Genomic DNA, 25,029 nt, shown 5'->3' with positions numbered 1-25,029 from the left:
CGCCTGTCACCTGTCACTACAGGACCAGACACTACAGGACCAGACACTACAGGACCAGTCACTACAGGACCAGACACTACAGGACCGGACACTACAGGACCAGACACTACAGGACCAGACACTACAGGACCAGACACTACAGGACGGGTCACTAAAACCAGACATTACAGTACAGAACCAGACACTACAGGACCAGACACTACAGGACGGGTCACTAAAACCAGACACTACAGAACCAGACACTACAGGACCAGACCCTACAGGACGGGTCACTAAAACCAGACACTACAGGACCAGACACTACAGGACCAGACCCTACAGAACCAGACACTACAGGACCAGACACTACAGGACCAGACACTACAGGACCAGACACTACAGGACCAGACACTACAGGACCAGACACTACAGAACCAGACACTACAGGATGGGTCACTAAAACCAGACACTACAGGACCAGACACTACAGGACCAGACACTACAGAACCAGACACTACAGGACCAGACACTACAGGACCAGACACTACAGAACCAGACACTACAGGACCAGACACTACAGGACCAGACACTACAGGATGGGTCACTAAAACCAGACACTACAGGACCAGACACTACAGGACCAGACACTACAGAACCAGACACCACAGGACCAGACACTACAGGACCAGACACTACAGGACCAGACACTACAGGACCAGACACTACAGGATGGGTCACTAAAACCAGACACTACAGGACCAGACACTACAGAACCAGACACTACAGGACCAGACACTACAGGACCAGACACTACAGAACCAGACACTACAGGACCAGACACTACAGGACCAGACACTACAGGACCAGACACTACAGGACCAGACACCACAGGACTGGTCACTAAAACCAGACACTACAGGACCAGACACTACAGGACGGGTCACTAAAACCAGACACTACAGGACCAGACACTACAGGACCAGACACTACAGGACCAGACACTACAGAACCAGACACTACAGGACCAGACACGACAGGACCAGACACTACAGGACCAGACACTACAGAACCAGACACTACAGGACCAGACACTACAGGACCAGACACTACAGGACCAGACATGACAGGACCAGACACTACAGGACCAGACACTACAGGACCAGACACTACAGGACCAGACACTACAGAACCAGACACTACAGGACCAGACACTACAGGACCAGACACTACAGGACCAGACACTACAGGACCAGACACCACAGAACGGGTCACTAAAACCAGAAATTACAGGACGGGTCACTAACACCAGACACCACAGGTAGGGTCACTAAAACCAGACACCACAGGTAGGGTCACTAAAACCAGACACCACAGGTAGGGTAACTAAAACCAGACACCACAGGTAGGGTAACTAAAACCAGACACTACAGGATGGGTAACTAAAACCAGACACCACAGGTAGGGTCACTAAAACCAGACACCACAGGACGGGTAACTAAAACCAGACACCACAGGTAGGGTCACTAAAATCAGACACTACAGGACGGGTAACTAAAACCTTGCCAGAAGGTCTATGCACCTGTAACACACGTCAACTCAAAACACAAAGCCTTTTCCTTTTATCCTTCCTGAGTTCCTTCAACTCAATACATCAGTTCTGTTTCAGTTGAAATAACGCAATCACATCCTGCCACGTCAACAACAAAAAGTTATTTGAGCTTACAGGGAACAGATTGATTCAATCTGAATCTGAACTGAAGCTTTGTAATTCACCTGAGTATAACACTCTGTTGTTGTTAACGCCTGTCACCTGAATATAACACTCTGTTGTTGTTATAGTATCAGCCTGAATATAACACTCTGTTGTTGTTATAGTATCAGCCTGAATATAACACTCTGTTGTTGTTAACGCCTGTCACCTGAATATAACACTCTGTTGTTGTTAACGCCTGTCACCTGAATATAACACTCTGTTGTTGTTAACGCCTGTCACCTGAATATAACACTCTGTTGTTGTTAACGCCTGTCACCTGAATATAACACTCTGTTGTTGTTAACGCCTGTCACCTGAATATAACACTCTGTTGTTGTTAACGCCTGTCACCTGAATATAACACTCTGTTGTTGTTAACGCCTGTCACCTGAATATAACACTCTGTTGTTGTTAACGCCTGTCACCTGAATATAACACTCTGTTGTTGTTAACGCCTGTCACCTGAGTATAACACTCTGTTGTTGTTAACGCCTGTCACCTGAATATAACACTCTGTTGTTGTTATAGTATCAGCCTGAATATAACACTCTGTTGTTGTTATAGTATCAGCCTGAATATAACACTCTGTTGTTGTTAACGCCTGTCACCTGAATATAACACTCTGTTGTTGTTAACGCCTGTCACCTGAATATAACACTCTGTTGTTGTTAACGTATCAACCTGAATATAACACTCTGTTGTTGTTAACGCCTGTCACCTGAATATAACACTCTGTTGTTGTTATAGTATCAGCCTGAATATAACACTCTGTTGTTGTTAACGCCTGTCACCTGAATATAACACTCTGTTGTTGTTAACGCCTGTCACCTGAATATAACACTCTGTTGTTGTTAACGCCTGTCACCTGAATATAACACTCTGTTGTTGTTAACGCCTGTCACCTGAATATAACACTCTGTTGTTGTTAACGCCTGCCACCTGAATATAACACTCTGTTGTTGTTAACGCCTGTCACCTGAATATAACACTCTGTTGTTGTTAACGCCTGTCACCTGAATATAACACTCTGTTGTTGTTAACGCCTGTCACCTGAATATAACACTCTGTTGTTGTTAACGCCTGCCACCTGAATATAACACTCTGTTGTTGTTAACGCCTGTCACCTGAATATAACACTCTGTTGTTGTTAACGCCTGTCACCTGAATATAACACTCTGTTGTTGTTAACGCCTGTCACCTGAATATAACACTCTGTTGTTGTTAACGCCTGTCACCTGAATATAACACTCTGTTGTTGTTAACGCCTGTCACCTGAATATAACACTCTGTTGTTGTTAACGCCTGTCACCTGAATATAACACTCTGTTGTTGTTAACCTATCAGCCTGTCACCTGAATATAACACTCTGTTGTTGTTAAAGTATCAGCCTGAATATAACACTCTGTTGTTGTTAACGCCTGTCACCTGAATATAACACTCTGTTGTTGTTAACGTATCAGCCTGCGGCTTTGAAAACCCAACAACAATTGACTAGATATCAATATTCCCGGTGTGTGTCACGCAAAAATAAAACAATTTATTCTATTAACAAGCATCTTTCACTGCGCGACCAGAGCGGGGTTTCTCTCAGCAGAGGTCCATTATGTACACCACCTCCGCTGGGCGCCAGACATTTCATTGGATTTGAATTAGCTGCCGATTGTGTGAAAATAACATATCACACAGGGAGATAGAGGGAGGGAGAGAATAGGATGGAGAGAAGGATGGAGAAAGAGAGAGAGCGAGAGGGAGAGATGGGGGGAGAGAAGGATGAGAGAGAGAGAGAGAGAGAGAGAGAGAGAGAGAGAGAGAGAGATGGGGGGAGAGAATGATGGAGAGAGAGAGAGAGAGCGCGAGAGAGAGAGAGATGGGGAGGAGAGAAGGATGGAGAGAGAGAGAGAGAGAGAGAGCGAGAGAGAGAGATAGATGGGTGGGATTAGCTGTTGTTGTGTGTGAGGAAGCCAGTGGGGGGAGAGATTGAAAGAGGAGTGTCGTGTCTTTGGCTATGCCGGATTAAGTGATATGACATGCTATTCTATAAAATCCTTTCTCCGTAATTAATATCACCTGATTGAGCTAATCATGTAAATGTAATTAACTAGAGAGTCGAGGGACCACGAAATAATATTTATAGAGCTGTTATCTTCCGAATAAACTCTTAAAGACCTAGTAATATTTTACATCAATAGCAGTCAACATTAATCGTCACCTTAATTCAGTCTCATCTGAAAGATGTACATTAGTAGTTATCTTCACGAACCCTGGCTAACAAACCTACTCCCAGGCCAACGTCATGACAGTATGGTACTGTATGGTACCGTAGGTATTTATGACTGTCATAAACCTACCCCCAGGCCAACGTCATGACAGTATGGTACTGTATGGTACTGTTTGGTACTGTATGGTACTGTAGGTATTTATGACTGTCATAAACCTACCCCCAGGCCAACGTCATGACAGTATGGTACTGTATGGTACTGTTTGATACTGTATGGTACTGTAGGTATTTATGACTGTCATAAACCTACCCCCAGGCCAACGTCATGACAGTATGGTACTGTATGGTACTGTAGGTATTTATGACTGTCATAAACCTACCCCCAGGCCAATGTCATGACAGTATGGTACTGTATGGTACTGTATGGTACTGTAGGTATTTATGACTGTCATAAACCTACCCCCAGGCCAATGTCATGACAGTATGGTACTGTATGGTACTGTTTGATACTGTATGGTCCTGTAGGTATTTACGACTGTCATAAACCTACCCCCAGGCCAATGTCATGACAGTATGGTACTGTATGGTACTGTAGGTATTTATGACTGTCATAAACCTACCCCCAGGCCAATGTCATGACAGTATGGTATTGTATGGTACTGTATGGTCCTGTAGGTATTTATGACTGTCATAAACCTACCCCCAGGCCAACGTCATGACAGTATGGTACTGTATGGTACTGTTTGGTACTGTACTGTACTGTAGGTATTTATGACTGTCATAAACCTACCCCCAGGCCAACGTCATGACAGTATGGTACTGTATGGTACTGTAGGTATTTATGACTGTCATAAACCTACCCCCAGGCCAACGTCATGACAGTATGGTATTGTATGGTACTGTTTGGTACTGTACTGTACTGTAGGTATTTATGACTGTCATAAACCTACCCCCAGGCCAACGTCATGACAGTATGGTATTGTATGGTACTGTAGGTATTTATGACTGTCATAAACCTACCCCCAGGCCAACGTCATGACAGGAGGAAGAAGAGAAATGAACCTTGAAGATGCTGCTGCTGTGTTTCTGTCTCTGTGGCGGTGTCTGTGTCTGGGCTTGAGGCTGGCCACGTGGGGAATCTCTATGGCTTGGACCGGAGGATCTGTTAGGCCCCACCGACCTGTGACACAACAACAGATTTACACTTTCAAAAATGGGTCTTTTATAAATATGAAATACACAAAATCAGTCCCCAGGTGTGAATTTGTATACTTAACTTCAACTCAATGGGTTGACCGTGGTACTTTAGGAGACGACTGGCTAGGGGTTGACCGTGGTACTTTAGAAGACGCCTGGCTAGCCCGTTCCATACAGTCTACAGCGGCTAGCCCGTTCCATACAGTCTACAGCCCAATACATACAGTCTACAGCCCAATCCATACAGTCTACAGCCCAATCCATACAGTCTACAGCCCAATCCATACAGTCTACAGCCCAATCCATACAGTCTACAGCCCAATCCATACAGTCTACAGCGGCTAGCCCAATCCATACAGTCTACAGCCCAATCCTTACAGTCTACAGCCCAAACCTTACAGTCTACAGCCCAATCCATACAGTCTACAGCCCAATCCATACAGTCTACAGCGGCTAGCCCAATCCATACAGTCTACAGCCCAATACATACAGTCTACAGCCCAATACATACAGTCTACAGCCCAATACATACAGTCTACAGCCCAATCCATACAGTCTACAGCCCAATCCTTACAGTCTACAGCCCAAACCTTACAGTCTACAGCCCAATCCATACAGTCTACAGCCCAATACATACAGTCTACAGCCCAATACATACAGTCTACAGCCCAATACATACAGTCTACAGCCCAATCCATACAGTCTACAGCCCAATCCTTACAGTCTACAGCCCAAACCTTACAGTCTACAGCCCAATACATACAGTCTACAGCCCAATACATACAGTCTACAGCCCAATACATACAGTCTACAGCCCAATCCATACAGTCTACAGCCCAATACATACAGTCTACAGCCCAAACCTTACAGTCTACAGCCCAATCCATACAGTCTACAGCCCAATACATACAGTCTACAGCCCAATACATACAGTCTACAGCCCAATCCATACAGTCTACAGCCCAATCTATACAGTCTACAGCCCAATCCTTACAGTCTACAGCCCAATACATACAGTCTACAGCCCAATCCATACAGTCTACAGCCCGTTCCATACAGTCTACAGTGGCCAGCCCGTTCCATACAGTCTACAGTGGCTAGCCCAATCCATACAGTCTACAGCCCAATCCATACAGTCTACAGCCCAATACATACAGTCTACAGCCCAATCCATACAGTCTACAGCGGCTAGCCCAATCCATACAGTCTACAGCGGCTAGCCCAATCCATACAGTCTACAGCCCGTTCCATACAGTCTACAGCGGCTAGCCCAATCCATACAGTCTACAGCAGCTAGCCCAATCCATACAGTCTACAGCCCAATCCATACAGTCTACAGCCCAATCTATACAGTCTACAGCCCAATCCATACAGTCTACAACGGCTAGCCCAATCCATACAGTCTACAGCCCAATCTATACAGTCTACAGCCCAATCCATACAGTCTACAGCCCAATCCATACAGTCTACAACGGCTAGCCCAATCCATGTGGCTAGTTTCTAATGTCCTACCTGTTGGTCTATATTATATTATATTAGTTTCTAATGTCCTACCTGTTGGTCTATATTATATTATATTAGTTTCTAATGTCCTACCTGTTGGTCTATATTATATTATATTAGTTTCTAATGTCCTACCTGTTGGTATATATTATATTACCTCAGCTGGTCCATAGTGTTCTATATTACCTCAGCTTGTCCATAGTGTTCTATATTACCTCAGCTGGTCCATAGTGTTCTATATTACCTCAGCTTGTCCATAGTGTTCTATATTACCTCAGCTGGTCCATAGTGTTCTATATTACCTCAGCTTGTCCATAGTGTTCTATATTACCTCAGCTTGTCCATAGTGTTCTATATTACCTCAGCTGGTCCATAGTGTTCTATATTACCTCAGCTTGTCCATAGTGTTCTATATTACCTCAGCTGGTCCATAGTGTTCTATATTACCTCAGCTTGTCCATAGTGTTCTAATTCACCTCAGCTGGTCCATAGTGTTCTAATTCACCTCAGCTGGTCCATAGTGTTCTATATTACCTCAGCTTGTCCATAGTGTTCTAATTCACCTCAGCTGGTCCATAGTGTTCTATATTACCTCAGCTTGTCCATAGTGTTCTAATTCACCTCAGCTGGTCCATAGTGTTCTAATTCACCTCAGCTGGTCCATAGTGTTCTATATTACCTCAGCTTGTCCATAGTGTTCTGTATTACCTCAGCTGGTCCATAGTGTTCTAATTTACCTCAGCTTGTCCATAGGGTTCTAATTTACCTCAGCTGGTCCATTGTGTTCTAATTTACCTCAGCTGGTCCATAGTGTTCTAATTCACCTCAGCTGGTCCATATGGTTCTAATTCACCTCAGCTGGTCCATAGTGTTCTAATTCACCTCAGCTGGTCCATAGTGTTCTAATTTACCTCAGCTGGTCCATAGTGTTCTATATTACCTCAGCTTGTCCATAGTGTTCTAATTCACCTCAGCTGGTCCATAGGGTTCTAATTCACCTCAGCTTGTCCATAGTGTTCTATATTACCTCAGCTGATCCATAGTGTTCTATATTACCTCAGCTTGTCCATAGTGTTCTAATTCACCTCAGCTTGTCCATAGTGTTCTATATTACCTCAGCTGGTCCATAGTGTTCTATATTACCTCAGCTTGTCCATAGTGTTCTATATTACCTCAGCTTGTCCATAGTGTTCTAATTTACCTCAGCTGGTCCATAGTGTTCTATATTACCTCAGCTTGTCCATAGGGTTCTATATTACCTCAGCTGGTCCATAGTGTTCTATATTACCTCAGCTTGTCCATAGTGTTCTATATTACCTCAGCTTGTCCATAGTGTTCTAATTCACCTCAGCTGGTCCATAGTGTTCTATATTACCTCAGCTTGTCCATAGTGTTCTATATTACCTCAGCTTGTCCATAGTGTTCTATATTACCTCAGCTTGTCCATAGTGTTCTATATTACCTCAGCTGGTCCATAGTGTTCTATATTACCTCAGCTTGTCCATAGTGTTCTATATTACCTCAGCTGGTCCATAGTGTTCTATATTACCTCAGCTTGTCCATAGTGTTCTATATTACCTCAGCTGGTCCATAGTGTTCTATATTACCTCAGCTTGTCCATAGTGTTCTAATTCACCTCAGCTGGTCCATAGTGTTCTAATTCACCTCAGCTGGTCCATAGTGTTCTATATTACCTCAGCTTGTCCATAGTGTTCTAATTCACCTCAGCTGGTCCATAGTGTTCTATATTACCTCAGCTTGTCCATAGTGTTCTAATTCACCTCAGCTGGTCCATAGTGTTCTAATTCACCTCAGCTGGTCCATAGTGTTCTATATTACCTCAGCTTGTCCATAGTGTTCTGTATTACCTCAGCTGGTCCATAGTGTTCTAATTTACCTCAGCTTGTCCATAGGGTTCTAATTTACCTCAGCTGGTCCATTGTGTTCTAATTTACCTCAGCTGGTCCATAGTGTTCTAATTCACCTCAGCTGGTCCATATGGTTCTAATTCACCTCAGCTGGTCCATAGTGTTCTAATTCACCTCAGCTGGTCCATAGTGTTCTAATTTACCTCAGCTGGTCCATAGTGTTCTATATTACCTCAGCTTGTCCATAGTGTTCTAATTCACCTCAGCTGGTCCATAGGGTTCTAATTCACCTCAGCTTGTCCATAGTGTTCTATATTACCTCAGCTGATCCATAGTGTTCTATATTACCTCAGCTTGTCCATAGTGTTCTAATTCACCTCAGCTTGTCCATAGTGTTCTATATTACCTCAGCTGGTCCATAGTGTTCTATATTACCTCAGCTTGTCCATAGTGTTCTATATTACCTCAGCTTGTCCATAGTGTTCTAATTTACCTCAGCTGGTCCATAGTGTTCTATATTACCTCAGCTTGTCCATAGGGTTCTATATTACCTCAGCTGGTCCATAGTGTTCTATATTACCTCAGCTTGTCCATAGTGTTCTATATTACCTCAGCTTGTCCATAGTGTTCTAATTCACCTCAGCTGGTCCATAGTGTTCTATATTACCTCAGCTTGTCCATAGTGTTCTATATTACCTCAGCTTGTCCATAGTGTTCTATATTACCTCAGCTTGTCCATAGTGTTCTATATTACCTCAGCTGGTCCATAGTGTTCTATATTACCTCAGCTGGTCCATAGTGTTCTTTATTATCTCAGCTGGTCCATAGTGTTCTATATTACCTCAGCTTGTCCATAGTGTTCTAATTCACCTCAGCTTGTCCATAGTGTTCTATATTACCTCAGCTTGTCCATAGTGTTCTAATTTACATCAGCTTGTCCATAGTGTTCTAATTTACCTCAGCTTGTCCATAGTGTTCTAATTCACCTCAGCTTGTCCATAGTGTTCTAATTTACCTCAGCTTGTCCATAGTGTTCTATATTACCTCAGCTGGTCCATAGTGTTCTATATTACCTCAGCTTGTCCATAGTGTTCTATATTACCTCAGCCTGTCCATAGTGTTCTATATTACCTCAGCTTGTCCATAGTGTTCTATATTACCTCAGCTGGTCCATATGGTTCTAATTCACCTCAGCTTGTCCATAGTGTTCTAATTTACCTCAGCTTGTCCATAGTGTTCTAATTTACCTCAGCTTGTCCATAGTGTTCTATATTACCTCAGCTGGTCCATAGTGTTCTATATTACCTCAGCTTGTCCATAGTGTTCTAATTCACCTCAGCTGGTCCATAGTGTTCTATATTACCTCAGCTTGTCCATAGTGTTCTAATTCACCTCAGCTGGTCCATAGTGTTCTATATTACCTCAGCTTGTCCATAGTGTTCTATATTACCTCAGCTGGTCCATAGTGTTCTATATTACATCAGCTTGTCCATAGTGTTCTAATTCACCTCAGCTTGTCCATAGTGTTCTATATTACCTCAGCTGGTCCATAGTGTTCTATATTACCTCATCTTGTCCATAGTGTTCTAATTCACCTCAGCTGGTCCATAGTGTTCTATATTACCTCAGCTTGTCCATAGTGTTCTAATTTACCTCAGCTGGTCCATAGTGTTCTATATTACCTCAGCTTGTCCATAGTGTTCTATATTACCTCAGCTTGTCCATAGTGTTCTATATTACCTCAGCTTGTCCATAGTGTTCTATATTACCTCAGCTGGTCCATAGTGTTCTAATTCACCTCAGCTGGTCCATAGTGTTCTATATTACCTCAGCTTGTCCATAGTGTTCTATATCACCTCAGCTTGTCCATAGTGTTCTAATTTACCTCAGCTTGTCCATAGTGTTCTATATTACCTCAGCTTGTCCATAGTGTTCTAATTTACCTCAGCTGGTCCATAGTGTTCTAATTTACCTCAGCTTGTCCATAGTGTTCTATATTTCCTCAGCTTGTCCATAGTGTTCTAATTCACATCAGCTTGTCCATAGTGTTCTAATTCACCTCAGCTTGTCCATAGGGTTCTAATTCACCTCAGCTTGTCCATAGGGTTCTAATTTACCTCAGCTGGTCCATAGGGTTCTAATTCACCTCAGCTTGTCCATAGGGTTCTAATTCACCTCAGCTTGTCCATAGTGTTCTAATTCACCTCAGCTTGTCCATAGTGTTCTAATTCACCTCAGCTTGTCCATAGTGTTCTATATTACCTCAGCTTGTCCATAGGGTTCTAATTTACCTCAGCTGGTCCATAGGGTTCTGTATTACCTCAGATTGTCCATAGGGTTCTAATTCACCTCATCTTGTCCATAGGGTTCTTCTTGTTGGTGAAGAGTAGTCTCAGGAGGGTCTTTCTCTTGATGGAGACGATGAGGCCGGCTCCCAGGAAGGTTATTAGAGTCAACAGGACCCCCACCGCCACGCCACCGTAGTCTGGGAAATGACATCAGAGACAGACATGAAGTACATGAAAACAGCAATACCTTTTGAACCTGGGGAGCCAGATCCTGTGGTAGAAACAATGGCCATCTATAGCAGCATGGCTAGTCTCAATGAGGAACACTGGAATTAGCTACAATGGCCAACTATAGCAACATGGCTAGTCTCAATGAGGAACAATGGCATTAGCTACAATGGCCAACTATAGCAACATTGCTAGTCTCAATGAGGAACAATGGAATTAGCTACAATGGTCATCTATAGCAACATTGCTAGTCTCAATGAGGAACAATGGAATTAGCTACAATGGCCATCTATAGCAGCATGGCTAGTCTCAATGAGGAACAATGGCATTAGCTACAATGGCCAACTATAGCAACATGGCTAGTCTCAATGAGGAACAATGGCATTAGCTACAATGGCCATCTATAGCAACATGGCTAGTCTCAATGAGGAACAATGGCATTAGCTACAATGGCCATCTATAGCAACATGGCTAGTTTCATTGAGGAACAATGGCATTAGCTACAATGGCCAACTATAGCAACATTGCTAGTCTCAATGAGGAACAATGAAATTAGCTACAATGGTCATCTATAGCAACATTGCTAGTCTCAATGAGGAACAATGGAATTAGCTACAATGGTCATCTATAGCAACATGGCTAGTCTCAATGAGGAACAATGGCATTAGCTACAATTGCCATCTATAGCAACATGGCTAGTCTCAATGAGGAACAATGGCATTAGCTACAATGGCCATCTATAGCAACATGGCTAGTCTCAATGAGGAACATTGGAATTTCAATTAACAATCTGAAATGACTAAATGGATAAGGAATTGACCCCAAGCCTACTTTGCATGACATTATAGCAGACTTTTGGGTTGGTAACAATGGGTACCTGCTAGCCTCATCGGTCCACTGTCCACACTTCCCCCGAAGCCTGCCTTGTCACAGAAGGGAGGAGCCCAGTGGGCCTCACAGTGGCAGTTCTTGTTGTTATTACACACCTGTAGGTAGGAAACCACAACATATTGTTGTTATAACACACCTGTAGGTAGGAAACCACAACATATTGTTGTTATAACACACTTGTAGGTAGGAAACCACAACATATTGTAGTTATAACACACCTGTAGGTAGTATACCACAACATATTGTAGTTATATCACACCTGTAGGTAGTATACCACAACATATTGTAGTTATATCACACCTGTAGGTAGTATACCACAACATATTGTAGTTATATCACACCTGTAGGTAGTATACCACAACATATTGTAGTTATATCACACCTGTAGGTAAGAAACCACAACATATTGTAGTTATATCACACCTGTAGGTAGTATACCACAACATATTGTAGTTATATCACACCTGTAGGTAGTATATCACAACATATCACACCTGTAGGTAGTATATCACAACATATCACACCTGTAGGTAGTATATCACAACATATCACACCTGTAGGTAGTATATCACAACATATCACACCTGTAGGTAGTATACCACAACATATTGTAGTTATATCACACCTGTAGGTAGGAAACCACAACATATTGTTGTTATAACACACCTGTAGGTAGTATATCACAACATATTGTAGTTATAACACACCTGTAGGTAGTATACCACAACATATTGTAGTTATTACACACCTGTAGGTAGTATATCACAACATATCACACCTGTAGGTAGTATATCACAACATATTGTAGTTATAACACACCTGTAGGTAGTATATCACAACATAACACACCTGTAGGTAGTATATCACAACATGTTGTAGTTATATCACACCTGTAGGTAGGAAACCACAACATATTGTTGTTATAACACACCTGTAGGTAGTATATCACAACATATTGTAGTTATATCACACCTGTAGGTAGTATACCACAACATATTGTAGTTATATCACACCTGTAGGTAGTATACCACAACATATCACACCTGTAGGTAGTATATCACAACATATTGTAGTTATTACACACCTGTAGGTAGTATATCACAACATAACACACCTGTAGGTAGTATATCACAACATATTGTAGTTATATCACACCTGTAGGTAGTATACCACAACATATTGTAGTTATTACACACCTGTAGGTAGTATATAACAACATAACACACCTGTAGGTAGTATATCACAACATATTGTAGTTATATCACACCTGTAGATAGTATACCACAACATATTGTAGTTATTACACACCTGTAGGTAGTATATCACAACATATCACACCTGTAGGTAGTATATCACAAAATATTGTAGTTATAACACACCTGTAGGTAGTATATCACAACATAACACACCTGTAGGTAGTATATCACAACATATCACACCTGTAGGTAGTATATCACAACATATCACACCTGTAGGTAGTATATCACAACATATTGTAGTTATAACACACCTGTAGGTAGTATATCACAACATAACACACCTGTAGGTAGTATATCACAACATATTGTAGTTATAACACACCTGTAGGTAGTATATCACAACATATCACACCTGTAGGTAGTATATCACAACATAACACACCTGTAGGTAGTATATCACAACATATTGTAGTTATAACACACCTGTAGGTAGTATATCACAACATATCACACCTGTAGGTAGTATATCACAACATAACACACCTGTAGGTAGTATATCACAACATATTGTAGTTATAACACACCTGTAGGTAGTATACCACAACATATTGTAGTTATTACACACCTGTAGGTAGTATATCACAACATATCACACCTGTAGGTAGTATATCACAACATATTGTAGTTATAACACACCTGTAGGTAGTATATCACAACATATCACACCTGTAGGTAGTATATCACAACATAACACACCTGTAGGTAGTATATCACAACATATTGTAGTTATAACACACCTGTAGGTAGTATACCACAACATATTGTAGTTATTACACACCTGTAGGTAGTATATCACAACATATCACACCTGTAGGTAGTATATCACAACATATCACACCTGTAGCTAGTATATCACAACATAACACACCTGTAGGTAGTATATCACAACATACTACTGCTACTGTAGATCACATACTTCAAGTTTAACTGTGTGCCTTACACCCTTTGCCTGCCTGGGTTTGGCCAAATAAACCTTTTGTCTGACTTGACATTTCAGCACATTTCAGGACAAGGACGTGTGCCTCAGAGCCAGTCGATGATGAAAAGCTGACCACGACTCCATTTTGTTGATCCCTGCCTACAGACAGAAACTAAAACAAGAGGCACCCACGCTGAGGTCTGTCCAACGCTGGTCCGACCAAGCTGACTCCACACTCCAAGACTGCTTCCATCACGTGGACTGGGAGATGTTTCGTATTGCGTCAGATAACAACATTGACGAATACGCTGATTCGGTGTGCGAGTTCATTAGAACGTGCGTTGAAGATGTCGTTCCCATAGCAACGATTAAAACATTCCCTAACCAGAAACCGTGGATTGATGGCAGCATTCGTGTGAAACTGAAAGCGCGAACCACTGCTTTTAATCAGGGCAAGGTGTCTGGTAACATGACCGAATACAAACAGTGCAGCTATTCCCTCCGCAAGGCTATCAAACAAGCTAAGCGCCAGTACAGAGACAAAGTAGAATCTCAATTCAACGGCTCAGACACAAGAGGCATGTGGCAGGGTCTACAGTCAATCACGGACTACAGGAAGAAACCCAGCCCAGTCACGGACCAGGATGTCTTGCTCCCAGGCAGACTAAATAACTTTTTTGCCCGCTTTGAGGACAATACAGTGCCACTGACACGGCCTGCAACGAAAACATGCGGTCTCTCCTTCACTGCACCCGAGGTGAGTAAGACATTTAAACGTGTTAACCCTCGCAAGGCTGCAGGCCCAGATGGCATCCCCAGCCGCGCCCTCAGAGCATGCGCAGACCAGCTGGCCGGTGTGTTTACGGACATATTCAATCAATCCCTATACCAGTCTGCTGTTCCCACATGCTTCAAGAGGGCCACCATTGTTCCTGTTCCCAAGAAAGCTAAGGTAACTGAGCTAAATGACTACCGCCCCGTAGCACTCACATCCGTCATCATGAAGTGCTTTGAGAGACTAGTCAAGGACCATATCACCTCCACCCTACCTGACACCCTAGACCCACTCCAATTTGCTTACCGCCCAAATAGGTCCACAGACGATGCAATCTCAACCACACTGCACACTGCCCTAACCCATCTGGACAAGAGGAATACCTATGTGAGAATGCTGTTCATCGACTACAGCTCGGCATTCAACACCATAGTACCCTCCAAGCTCGTCATCAAGCTCGAGACCCTGGGTCTCGACCCCGCCCTGTGCAACTGGGTACTGGACTTCCTGACGGGCCGCCCCCAGGTGGTGAGGGTAGGCAACAACATCTCCTCCCCGCTGATCCTCAACACTGGGGCCCCACAAGGTTGCGTTCTGAGCCCTCTCCTGTACTCCCTGTTCACCCACGACTGCGTGGCCACGCACGCCTCCAACTCAATCATCAAGTTTGCGGACGACACAACAGTGGTAGGCTTGATTACCAACAACGATGAGACGGCCTACAGGGAGGAGGTGAGGGCCCTCGGAGTGTGGTGTCAGGAAAACAACCTCACACTCAACGTCAACAAAACTAAGGAGATGATTGTGGACTTCAGGAAACAGCAGAGGGAACACCCCCCTATCCACATCGATGGAACAGTAGTGGAGAGGGTAGCAAGTTTTAAGTTCCTCGGCATACACATCACAGACAAACTGAATTGGTCCACTCACACAGACAGCATCGTGAAGAAGGCGCAGCAGCGCCTCTTCAACCTCAGGAGGCTGAAGAAATTCGGCTTGTCACCAAAAGCACTCACAAACTTCTACAGATGCACAATCGAGAGCATCCTGGCGGGCTGTATCACCGCCTGGTATGGCAACTGCACCGCCCTCAACCGTAAGGCTCTCCAGAGGGTAGTGAGGTCTGCACAACGCATCACCGGGGGCAAACTACCTGCCCTCCAGGACACCTACACCACCCGATGTCACAGGAAGGCCATAAAGATCATCAAGGACATCAACCACCCGAGTCACTGCCTGTTCACCCCGCTATCATCCAGAAGGCGAGGTCAGTACAGGTGCATCAAAGCTGGGACCGAGAGACTAAAAAACAGCTTCTATCTCAAGGCCATCAGACTGTTAAACAGCCACCACTAACACTGAGTGGCTGCTGCCAACACACTGACACTGACTCAACTCCAGCCACTTTAATAATGGGAATTGATGGGAAATGATGTAAATATATCACTAGCCACTTTAAACAATGCTACCTTATATAAATGTTACTTACCCTACATTATTCATCTCATACGCATACGTATATACTGTACTCTATATCATCGACGGTATCCTTATGTAATACATGTATCACTAGCCACTTTATACTATACTATGCCACTTTGTTTACATACTCATCTCATTGTACATACTGTACCCGATACCATCTACTGTATCTTGCCTATGCTGCTCTGTACCATCACTCATTCATATATCCTTATGTACATATTCTTTATCCCCTTACACTGTGTACAAGACAGTAGTTTTGGAATTGTTAGTTAGATTACTTGTTATTACTGCATTGTCGGAACTAGAAGCACAAGCATTTCGCTACACTCGCATTAACATCTGCTAACCATGTGTATGTGACAAATAAAATTTGATTTGATTTGATTTTGATTTGATTTGATTTGAATGGCACTTAAAGCTGAACATAAATGAATCCACCACACCAAACTGATTGAACCTCTCGGCAGGCAGCCCTCCAGGATGATTGATAACAGAACACTGGAATGGGTTACCTTACCGGAAACACATCACACTCTGAAACAGTAGAGGTTGGTAGGCTGGTGTGTGTGTGTGTGTGTGTGTGTGTGTGTGTGTGTGTGTATGAGCGTGTGGGTGGGTGTGTGTGTGTGCGTGTGTGTGTGTGTGTGTGTGTGTATGAGCATGTGGGTGGGTGTGTGTGTGTGTGTGTGTGTCTGTGTGTGTGTGTGCGTGCGTGCGTGCGTGTGTGCGTGTGTGTGTGTGTGTGTGTGTGTGTGCATATATGAAGTCAATGTACGGTATTCAACCAGAAGCTGAACAGTGATGGTTTAAGGATTGCATGAGGACGACTTTATTACCGAGGGGAAGATCTACTGGACCGGCAAGGATCAAAGTCACATGTGGGATAAATTACAGACATGAATCATGAACCAGTCTCATGGTCTCAGTCCCTCATTCCAGCCTATTCCCTAATGTAGTGCACCACCTTTGACCTGGGGCTTTATAGGGCTCTGGTTGAAAAGTTGTGCACAATGTAAGGGTAGAGGGTGCAATTTGGCACGTAAGAAAGGACAAAAAAAAGAGAGGGAGGTGTTCAAAAGGGGGGTTTTTAACCGTGACGTTACTCACCCCTCGACCGCTGCATTTCTCTGAGCACTCCTCCACTCCAAAGACACTGACGTTCTGACACTGCCGGTTCAGACACATCTACAGACAGACAGAGAGAGAGAGAGAGAGAGAGAGAGAGAGTGGGGGGAAAGAGAGAGAGAAATAGAGAGAGAAAGAGCGAGAGAGAGAGAGAAAGAGCGAGAGTGAGAGAGAGAGAGAGCGAGAGAGAGAGAGAGCGAGAGAGAGAGAGAGCGAGAGAGAGACAGAGAGAGAGAGAGAGACAGAGAGAGACAGAGAGACAGAGAGAGAGAGAGAGTGACAGAGAGAGAGAGAGAGAGACAGAGAGAGAGAGAGAGAGAGAGAGAGAGAGAGACAGAGAGAGACAGAGAGAGACAGAGAGAGAGACAGAGAGAGAGAGAGAGAGAGACAGAGAGAGAGAGAGAGAGAGAGAGGGGGGGGGGGTTGAGGGAGGGAGAGAGAGATGGGGGGAGGAAGAGCGAGAGAGAGAGAGAGAGCGAGAGAGAAAGAGAGAGAGAGGGGGGGGGTTAGGGCGGAGAGGGAAGGAGAAAGAGAGGGGGGAGAGAGAGAAAGTGAGAGAGAGAAAATTAGGCAACAACAAATTCAATCCCTTCTAGACAATTTCCTGGACAAAATGTTTCTCTGTAATAGTGAAGGTGTAAACTTGGCAGTAGAAAACCTGAACAGTATATTTAAACTCTCAGCTTCCCTATCAAAAATAAATAAATTACAAGCAGACAACCTGAGAAAATGAACAACAATGACAAATGGTTTTATGAAGAACGCCGTGTTTCTCAAGAAAGAAATTGAGAAACTTGTCCAACCAAAAACATAGAGACCCTGAAAACCCGAGTCTACTCCTTCACTACGGTGAATCACTAAAACAATACAGAAATACACTACGGAAAAAGAAGGAACAGCATGTCAGAAATCAGCTCAATGTAACTGAAGAATCCATAGACTCTAACCACTTCTGGGAAAATTGGAAAACACTAAACAAACAACACCACGAAGAGACATCTATCCAAAACGGAGATGTATGGATAAACCACTTCTCCAATCTTTTTGGCTCTATAACAAAGAACAAACAGCAAAAACATATACATGATCAAATACAAATCTTAGATTCAACTATTAAAGACGACCAGAACCCACTGGATTCTCCAAATACATTGAACAAAAACACAGGACAAAATAAAAACCCTCCAACCCAAAAAGGCCTGTGGTGTTGATGGTATCCTAAACAAAATGAATATACAGACCACAAATTCCAATTGGCTAAAACTCTTTAACATCATCCTCAGCTCTGGCATCTTCCTCAGTATTTGGAACCAAGGACTGATCACCCCAATCCACAAAAGTGGAGACAAATTTGACCCCAATAACTACCGTGGAATATGCGTCAACAGTAACCTTGGGAAAATCCTCTGCATTATCATTAACAGCAGACTCGTACATTTCCTCAATGAAAACAACGTACTGAGCAAATGTCAAATTGGCTTTTTACCAAATTACCGTACAACAGACCATGTATTCACCCTGCACACCCTAATTGACAAACAAACAAACCAAAACAAAGGCAAAGTCTTCTCATGCTTTGTTGATTTTCAAAAAAAGCTTTTGACTCAATTTGGCACGAGGGCCTGCTAAACAAGCAGCAAGGTTAAACAGTGAAGAACAAACACCATTGTAAATACAACCCATATTTATGTTTATTTATTTTCCCTTTTGTACTTTAACTATTTGCACATCGTTACAACACTGTATGTACATAATATGACATTTGTTGTCTTTATTATTTTGGAACTTCTGTGTGTTAAATGTTTACTGTTCACTTTTATTTATTTCATTTTTGTTAATTATCTACTTCACTTGCTTTGGCAACGTTAACATATGTTTCCCATGCCAATAAAGCCCCTAAAATGAAATTGAAATGAGATAGAGAGAGACACAGACAGAGAACAGGCAGACAGAGAGAGAGCAGACCAGACCGATAGACAGGCAGGCAGAGAGAGAGAGAGAGAGAGAGAGAGAGAGAGAGAGAGAGAGAGAGGAGACAGACAGACAGACAGACAGACAGACAGACAGACAGACAGACAGACAGACAGACAGACAGACAGACAGACAGACAGACAGACTACACTGATGTCACCACCGTTAGATTCCACGGTCACTGCCCAGTGTTTAGGGCTGGAAAAAGGCCTTCCTAAAAAACTAAACTGGCTGTAACCAGTGTCACAGATCAATTGGACTCTACTGGCTAGTTCAGAGCTGTATATTTCAATGTAAATTTAAGTCTAATTCAAGTACCCTTTTCACGCTATCATGCTGACCCAAAACGTACAATGCTGAGCCAAACCATACAATGCTGACCCAAACCGTACAATGCTGAGTCAAACCATACAATGCTGACCTAAACCGTACAATGCTGAGCCAAACCATACAATGCTGACCTAAACCGTACAATGCTGAGCCAAACCATACAATGCTGACCTAAACCGTACAATGCTGAGCCAAACCATACAATGCTGAGCCAAAACGTACAATGCTGAGCCAAACCATACAATGCTGAGCCAAAACGTATATTGCTGACCCAAACCATACAACGCTGAATCAAACCATACAATGCTGACCCAAAACATACAATACTGAGTCAAACCATACATTGCTGACCCAAACCATACAATGCTGACCCAAACCATACAATGCTGACCCAAACCATACAATGCTGACCCAAACCGTACAATGCTGACCCAAACCATACAATGCTGACCCAAACCGTACAATGCTGACCCAAACCATACAATGCTGACCCAAACCATACAATGCTGAATCAAACTGTACCATGCTAAGCCAAACCATACAATTCTGACCCAAACCATACAAGGCTGACCAAAAACTGTACAATGCTGACTCAGATATTTTCTTTCCCCATTGTCCTTCCCTGCACAGTTCGAGCTACTATTGTGGACACGTAACAAGAGGCCAGCACAGTTAACCTCTGTCAACAACAACAACAACACACTCTCTCCTGGATGGTCCGACGGCCCAGTGGTGTGAACAGGGTAACGGTGTTGAGTTCTCACCATGGCGTCGCCACACTTTGTGCCCGACATGACGAGGCCTGGGTCAGGCATGTCGTCCCCCAGGTAGACATGGGTCCCCCGGCACAGGATTCGGCCCCCCTCTTGTAGGGGGATGTTGGTTTCTATGGAGACGGCATTGGTGCCTATTATTGGCCGGTTGGCTCCTCCTTGACACTGTATTTTGCCACACTTAGCATCTCTGTAAACAACAACAAACAACAAACAACACCCCATTAATCACTAGATTAGAAAACACAACTAAAGGCATTCACCTGAATGATAGTTCAGTGTTACTGGAGCCAGAGTCTTAGCTGTCAAATAACTTGACTTTCTCTCCAACCATCTACAACAGTGGTGTCAAAATGATTTCCTGGAGGGCTGTGTGCCTGCTGGTTATTTCGTTATTTCCTTTCAATTTGTATCAAATTAAGACCTAGACAACCAGGTGAGGGGAGTTCTTAAACTAATCAATGACCTTAATTGATCGATCAAGTACAATGGAGGAGCGAAAACCTGCAGACACTGCAGAATTGAGATTTACGCCAGTGAACTACAGTAACTACTGTGTTGCTAGAACTACAGTAACTACTACACAGTGTTCTGTTGTGTTGTCAGGACTCTTTTCAACCCCAGTTTAGATTATGTTGTGTTAGGACTCTTTGCAACCCCAGTTTAGATTCTGTTGTGTTAGGACTCTTTTCAACCCCAGTTTAGATTCTGTTGTGTTGTCAGGACTCTTTTCAACCCCAGTTTAGGTTCTGTTGTGTTAGGACTCTTTTCAACCCCAGTTTAGGTTCTGTTGTATTAGGACTCTTTTCAACCCCAGTTTAGATTCTGTTCTGTTCTTTTCAACCCCAGTTTAGATTCTGTCGTGTTAGGACTCTTTTCAACCCCAGTTTAGATTATGTTGTGTTAGGACTCTTTTCAACCCCAGTTTAGGTTCTGTTGTGTTAGGACTCTTTTCAACCCCCGTTTAGGTTCCGTTGTGTTGTTAGGACTCTTTTCAACCCCAGTTTAGATTCTGTTGTGTTAGGACTCTTTTCAACCCCAGTTTAGATTCTGTTGTGTTAGGACTCTTTTCAACTCCAGTTTAGATTCTGTTGTGTTGTTAGGACTCTTTTCAACCCCAGTTTAGGTTCTGTTGTGTTGTTAGGACTCTTTTCAACCCCAGTTTAGATTCTGTTGTGCTGTTAGGACTCTTTTCAACCCCAGTTTAGATTCTGTTGTGTTGTCAGGACTCTTTTCAACCACAGTTTAGATTCTGTTGTGTTGTCAGGATTCTTTTCAACCCCAGTTTAGATTCTGTTTTGTTGGGACTCTTTTCAACCCCAGTTTAGATTCTGTTGTGTTGTCAGGATTCTTTTCAACCCCAGTTTAGATTCTGTTTTGTTGGGACTCTTTTCAACCCCAGTTTAGATTCTGTTGTGTTGTCAGGACTCTTTTCAACCACAGTTTAGATTATGTTGTGTTGTTAGGACTCTTTTCAACCCCAGTTTAGGTTCTGTTGTGTTAGGACTCTTTTCAACCCCAGTTTAGGTTCTGTTGTGTTAGGACTCTTTTCAATCCCAGTTTAGATTCTGTTGTGTTGTTAGGACTCTTTTCAACCCCAGTTTAGATTCTGTTGTGTTAGGACTCTTTTCAACCCCAGTTTAGATTCTGTTGTGTTGTTAGGACTCTTTTCAACCCCAGTTTAGGTTCTGTTGTGTTTTTAGGACTCTTTTCAACCCCAGTTTAGATTCTGTTGTGTTGTTAGGACTCTTTTCAACCCCAGTTTAGGTTCTGTTGTGTTGTTAGGACTCTTTCAACCCCAGTTTAGGTTATGTTGTGCTGTCAGGACTCTTTTCAACCCCAGTTTAGATTCTGTTGTGCTGTTAGGACTCTTTTCAACCCCAGTTTAGATTCTGTTGTGTTAGGACTATTTTCAAAAGCAGTTTAGGTTATGTTGTGTTGTTAGGACTCTTTTCAACCCCAGTTTAGATTCTGTTGTGCTGTTAGGACTCTTTTCAACCCCAGTTTAGATTCTGTTGTGTTGTCAGGACTCTTTTCAACCCCAGTTTAGATTCTGTTGTGTTGTCAGGATTCTTTTCAACCCCAGTTTAGATTCTGTTTTGTTGGGACTCTTTTCAACCCCAGTTTAGATTCTGTTGTGTTGTCAGGATTCTTTTCAACCCCAGTTTAGATTCTGTTTTGTTGGGACTCTTTTCAACCCCAGTTTAGATTCTGTTGTGTTGTCAGGACTCTTTTCAACCACAGTTTAGATTATGTTGTGTTGTTAGGACTCTTTTCAACCCCAGTTTAGGTTCTGTTGTGTTAGGACTCTTTTCAACCCCAGTTTAGGTTCTGTTGTGTTAGGACTCTTTTCAATCCCAGTTTAGATTCTGTTGTGTTGTTAGGACTCTTTTCAACCCCAGTTTAGATTCTGTTGTGTTAGGACTCTTTTCAACCCCAGTTTAGATTCTGTTGTGTTGTTAGGACTCTTTTCAACCCCAGTTTAGGTTCTGTTGTGTTTTTAGGACTCTTTTCAACCCCAGTTTAGATTCTGTTGTGTTGTTAGGACTCTTTTCAACCCCAGTTTAGGTTCTGTTGTGTTGTTAGGACTCTTTCAACCCCAGTTTAGGTTATGTTGTGCTGTCAGGACTCTTTTCAACCCCAGTTTAGATTCTGTTGTGCTGTTAGGACTCTTTTCAACCCCAGTTTAGATTCTGTTGTGTTAGGACTCTTTTCAAAAGCAGTTTAGGTTCTGTTGTGTTAGGACTCTTTTCAACCCCAGTTTAGATTCTGTTGTGTTAGGACTCTTTTCAACCCCAGTTTAGATTCTGTTGTGTTAGGACTCTTTTCAACCCCAGTTTAGATTCTGTTGTGTTAGGACTCTTTTCAACCCCAGTTTAGATTCTGTGCTGTTAGGACTCTTTTCAACCCCAGTTCCAGGGAAATCAGCTGAGAATCAGACAGAAAGAGTGGCTGTAGCCCATTCCTACATTAGACTGTAGCCCAGTCCTACATTAGACAGAAAGAGTGGCTGTAGCCCAGTCCTACATTAGACAGAAAGAGTGGCTGTAGCCCAGTCCTACATTAGACTGAAAGAGTGGCTGTAGTCCAGTCCTACATTAGACTGTAGCCCAGTCCTACATTAGACAGAAAGAGTGGCTGTAGCCCAGTCCTACATTAGACAGAAAGAGTGGCTGTAGCCCAGTCCTACATTAGACTGAAATAGTGGCTGTAGCCCAGTCCTACATTAGACTGAAAGAGTGGCTGTAGCCCAGTCCTACATTAGGCTGTAGCCCAGTCCTACATTAGACAGAAAGAGTGGCTGTAGCCCAGTCCTACATTAGACTTTAGCCCAGTCCTACATTATACTGTAGCCCAGTCCTACATTAGACTGTAGCCCAGTCCTACATTAGACTTTAGCCCAGTCCTACATTAGACTGTAGCCCAGTCCTACATTAGACAAAAATAGTGGCTGTAGCCCAGTCCTACATTAGACAAAAATAGTGGCTGTAGCCCAGTCCTACATTAGACTGAAAGAGTGACTGTAGCCCAGTCCTACATTAGACTGAAAGAGGGGCTGTAGCCCAGTCCTACATTAGACTGAAATAGTGGCTGTAGCCCAGTCCTACATTAGACTGAAAGAGTGGCTGTAGCCCAGTCCTACATTAGACTGAAATAGTGGCTGTAGCCCAGTCCTACATTAGACTGAAAGAGTGGCTGTAGCCCAGTCCTACATTAGACTGTAGCCCAGTCCTACATTAGACTGAAATAGTGGCTGTAGCCCAGTCCTACATTAGACTGTAGCCCAGTCCTACATTAGACTGAAATAGTGGCTGTAGCCCAGTCCTACATTAGACTGAAAGAGTGGCTGTAGCCCAGTCCTACATTAGACTGTAGCCCAGTCCTACATTAGACTGTAGCCCAGTCCTACATTAGACTGAAATAGTGGCTGTAGCCCAGTCCTACATTAGACTGAAAGAGTGGCTGTAGCCCAGTCCTACATTAGACTGTAGCCCAGTCCTACATTAGACAGAAAGAGTGGCTGTAGCCCAGTCCTACATTAGACTGTAGCCCAGTCCTACATTAGACTGCAATAGTGGCTGTAGCCCAGTCCTACATTAGACTGAAAGAGTGGCTGTAGCCCAGTCCTACATTAGACTGTAGCCCAGTCCTACATTAGACTGAAATAGTGGCTGTAGCCCAGTCCTACATTAGATTGAAAGAGTGGCTGTAGCCCAGTCCTACATTAGACTGAAATAGTGGCTGTAGCCCAGTCCTACATTAGACTGAAAGAGTGGCTGTAGCTCAGTCCTACATTAGACTGAAATAGTGGCTGTAGCCCAGTCCTACATTAGACTGTAGCCCAGTCCTACATTAGACTGAAATAGTGGCTGTAGCCCAGTCCTACATTAGACTGAAAGAGTGACTGTAGCCCAGTCCTACACTAGACTGAAATAGTTGCTGTAGCCCAGTCCTACATTAGACTGT

At 43.2% G+C, this 25,029-nt stretch overlaps 1 protein-coding gene across 1 annotated transcript in view; it reads right to left on the bottom strand.

Annotated features, from left to right (window-relative positions):
- The window catches only part of LOC110517068 (disintegrin and metalloproteinase domain-containing protein 12), a 221,485-nt gene that overhangs the window by 24,197 nt on the left and 172,259 nt on the right, over positions 1–25,029 (bottom strand). Inside the window, exons 16-20 of the mRNA XM_036988835.1 lie at positions 20,554–20,752; positions 17,471–17,548; positions 11,912–12,020; positions 10,868–11,003; positions 5,013–5,130 (exon numbers count right to left, since the gene is read on the bottom strand). Coding sequence (XP_036844730.1) covers positions 5,013–5,130; positions 10,868–11,003; positions 11,912–12,020; positions 17,471–17,548; positions 20,554–20,752 — 640 coding nt within the window. The remainder of the gene's footprint in view (positions 1–5,012; positions 5,131–10,867; positions 11,004–11,911; positions 12,021–17,470; positions 17,549–20,553; positions 20,753–25,029) is intronic.

Source organism: Oncorhynchus mykiss, chromosome 1 (assembly GCF_013265735.2).
Source record: "Oncorhynchus mykiss isolate Arlee chromosome 1, USDA_OmykA_1.1, whole genome shotgun sequence".
NCBI classification, from domain to species: domain Eukaryota; kingdom Metazoa; phylum Chordata; class Actinopteri; order Salmoniformes; family Salmonidae; genus Oncorhynchus; species Oncorhynchus mykiss.
This window is presented reverse-complemented; position numbering and strand designations above follow the sequence as displayed.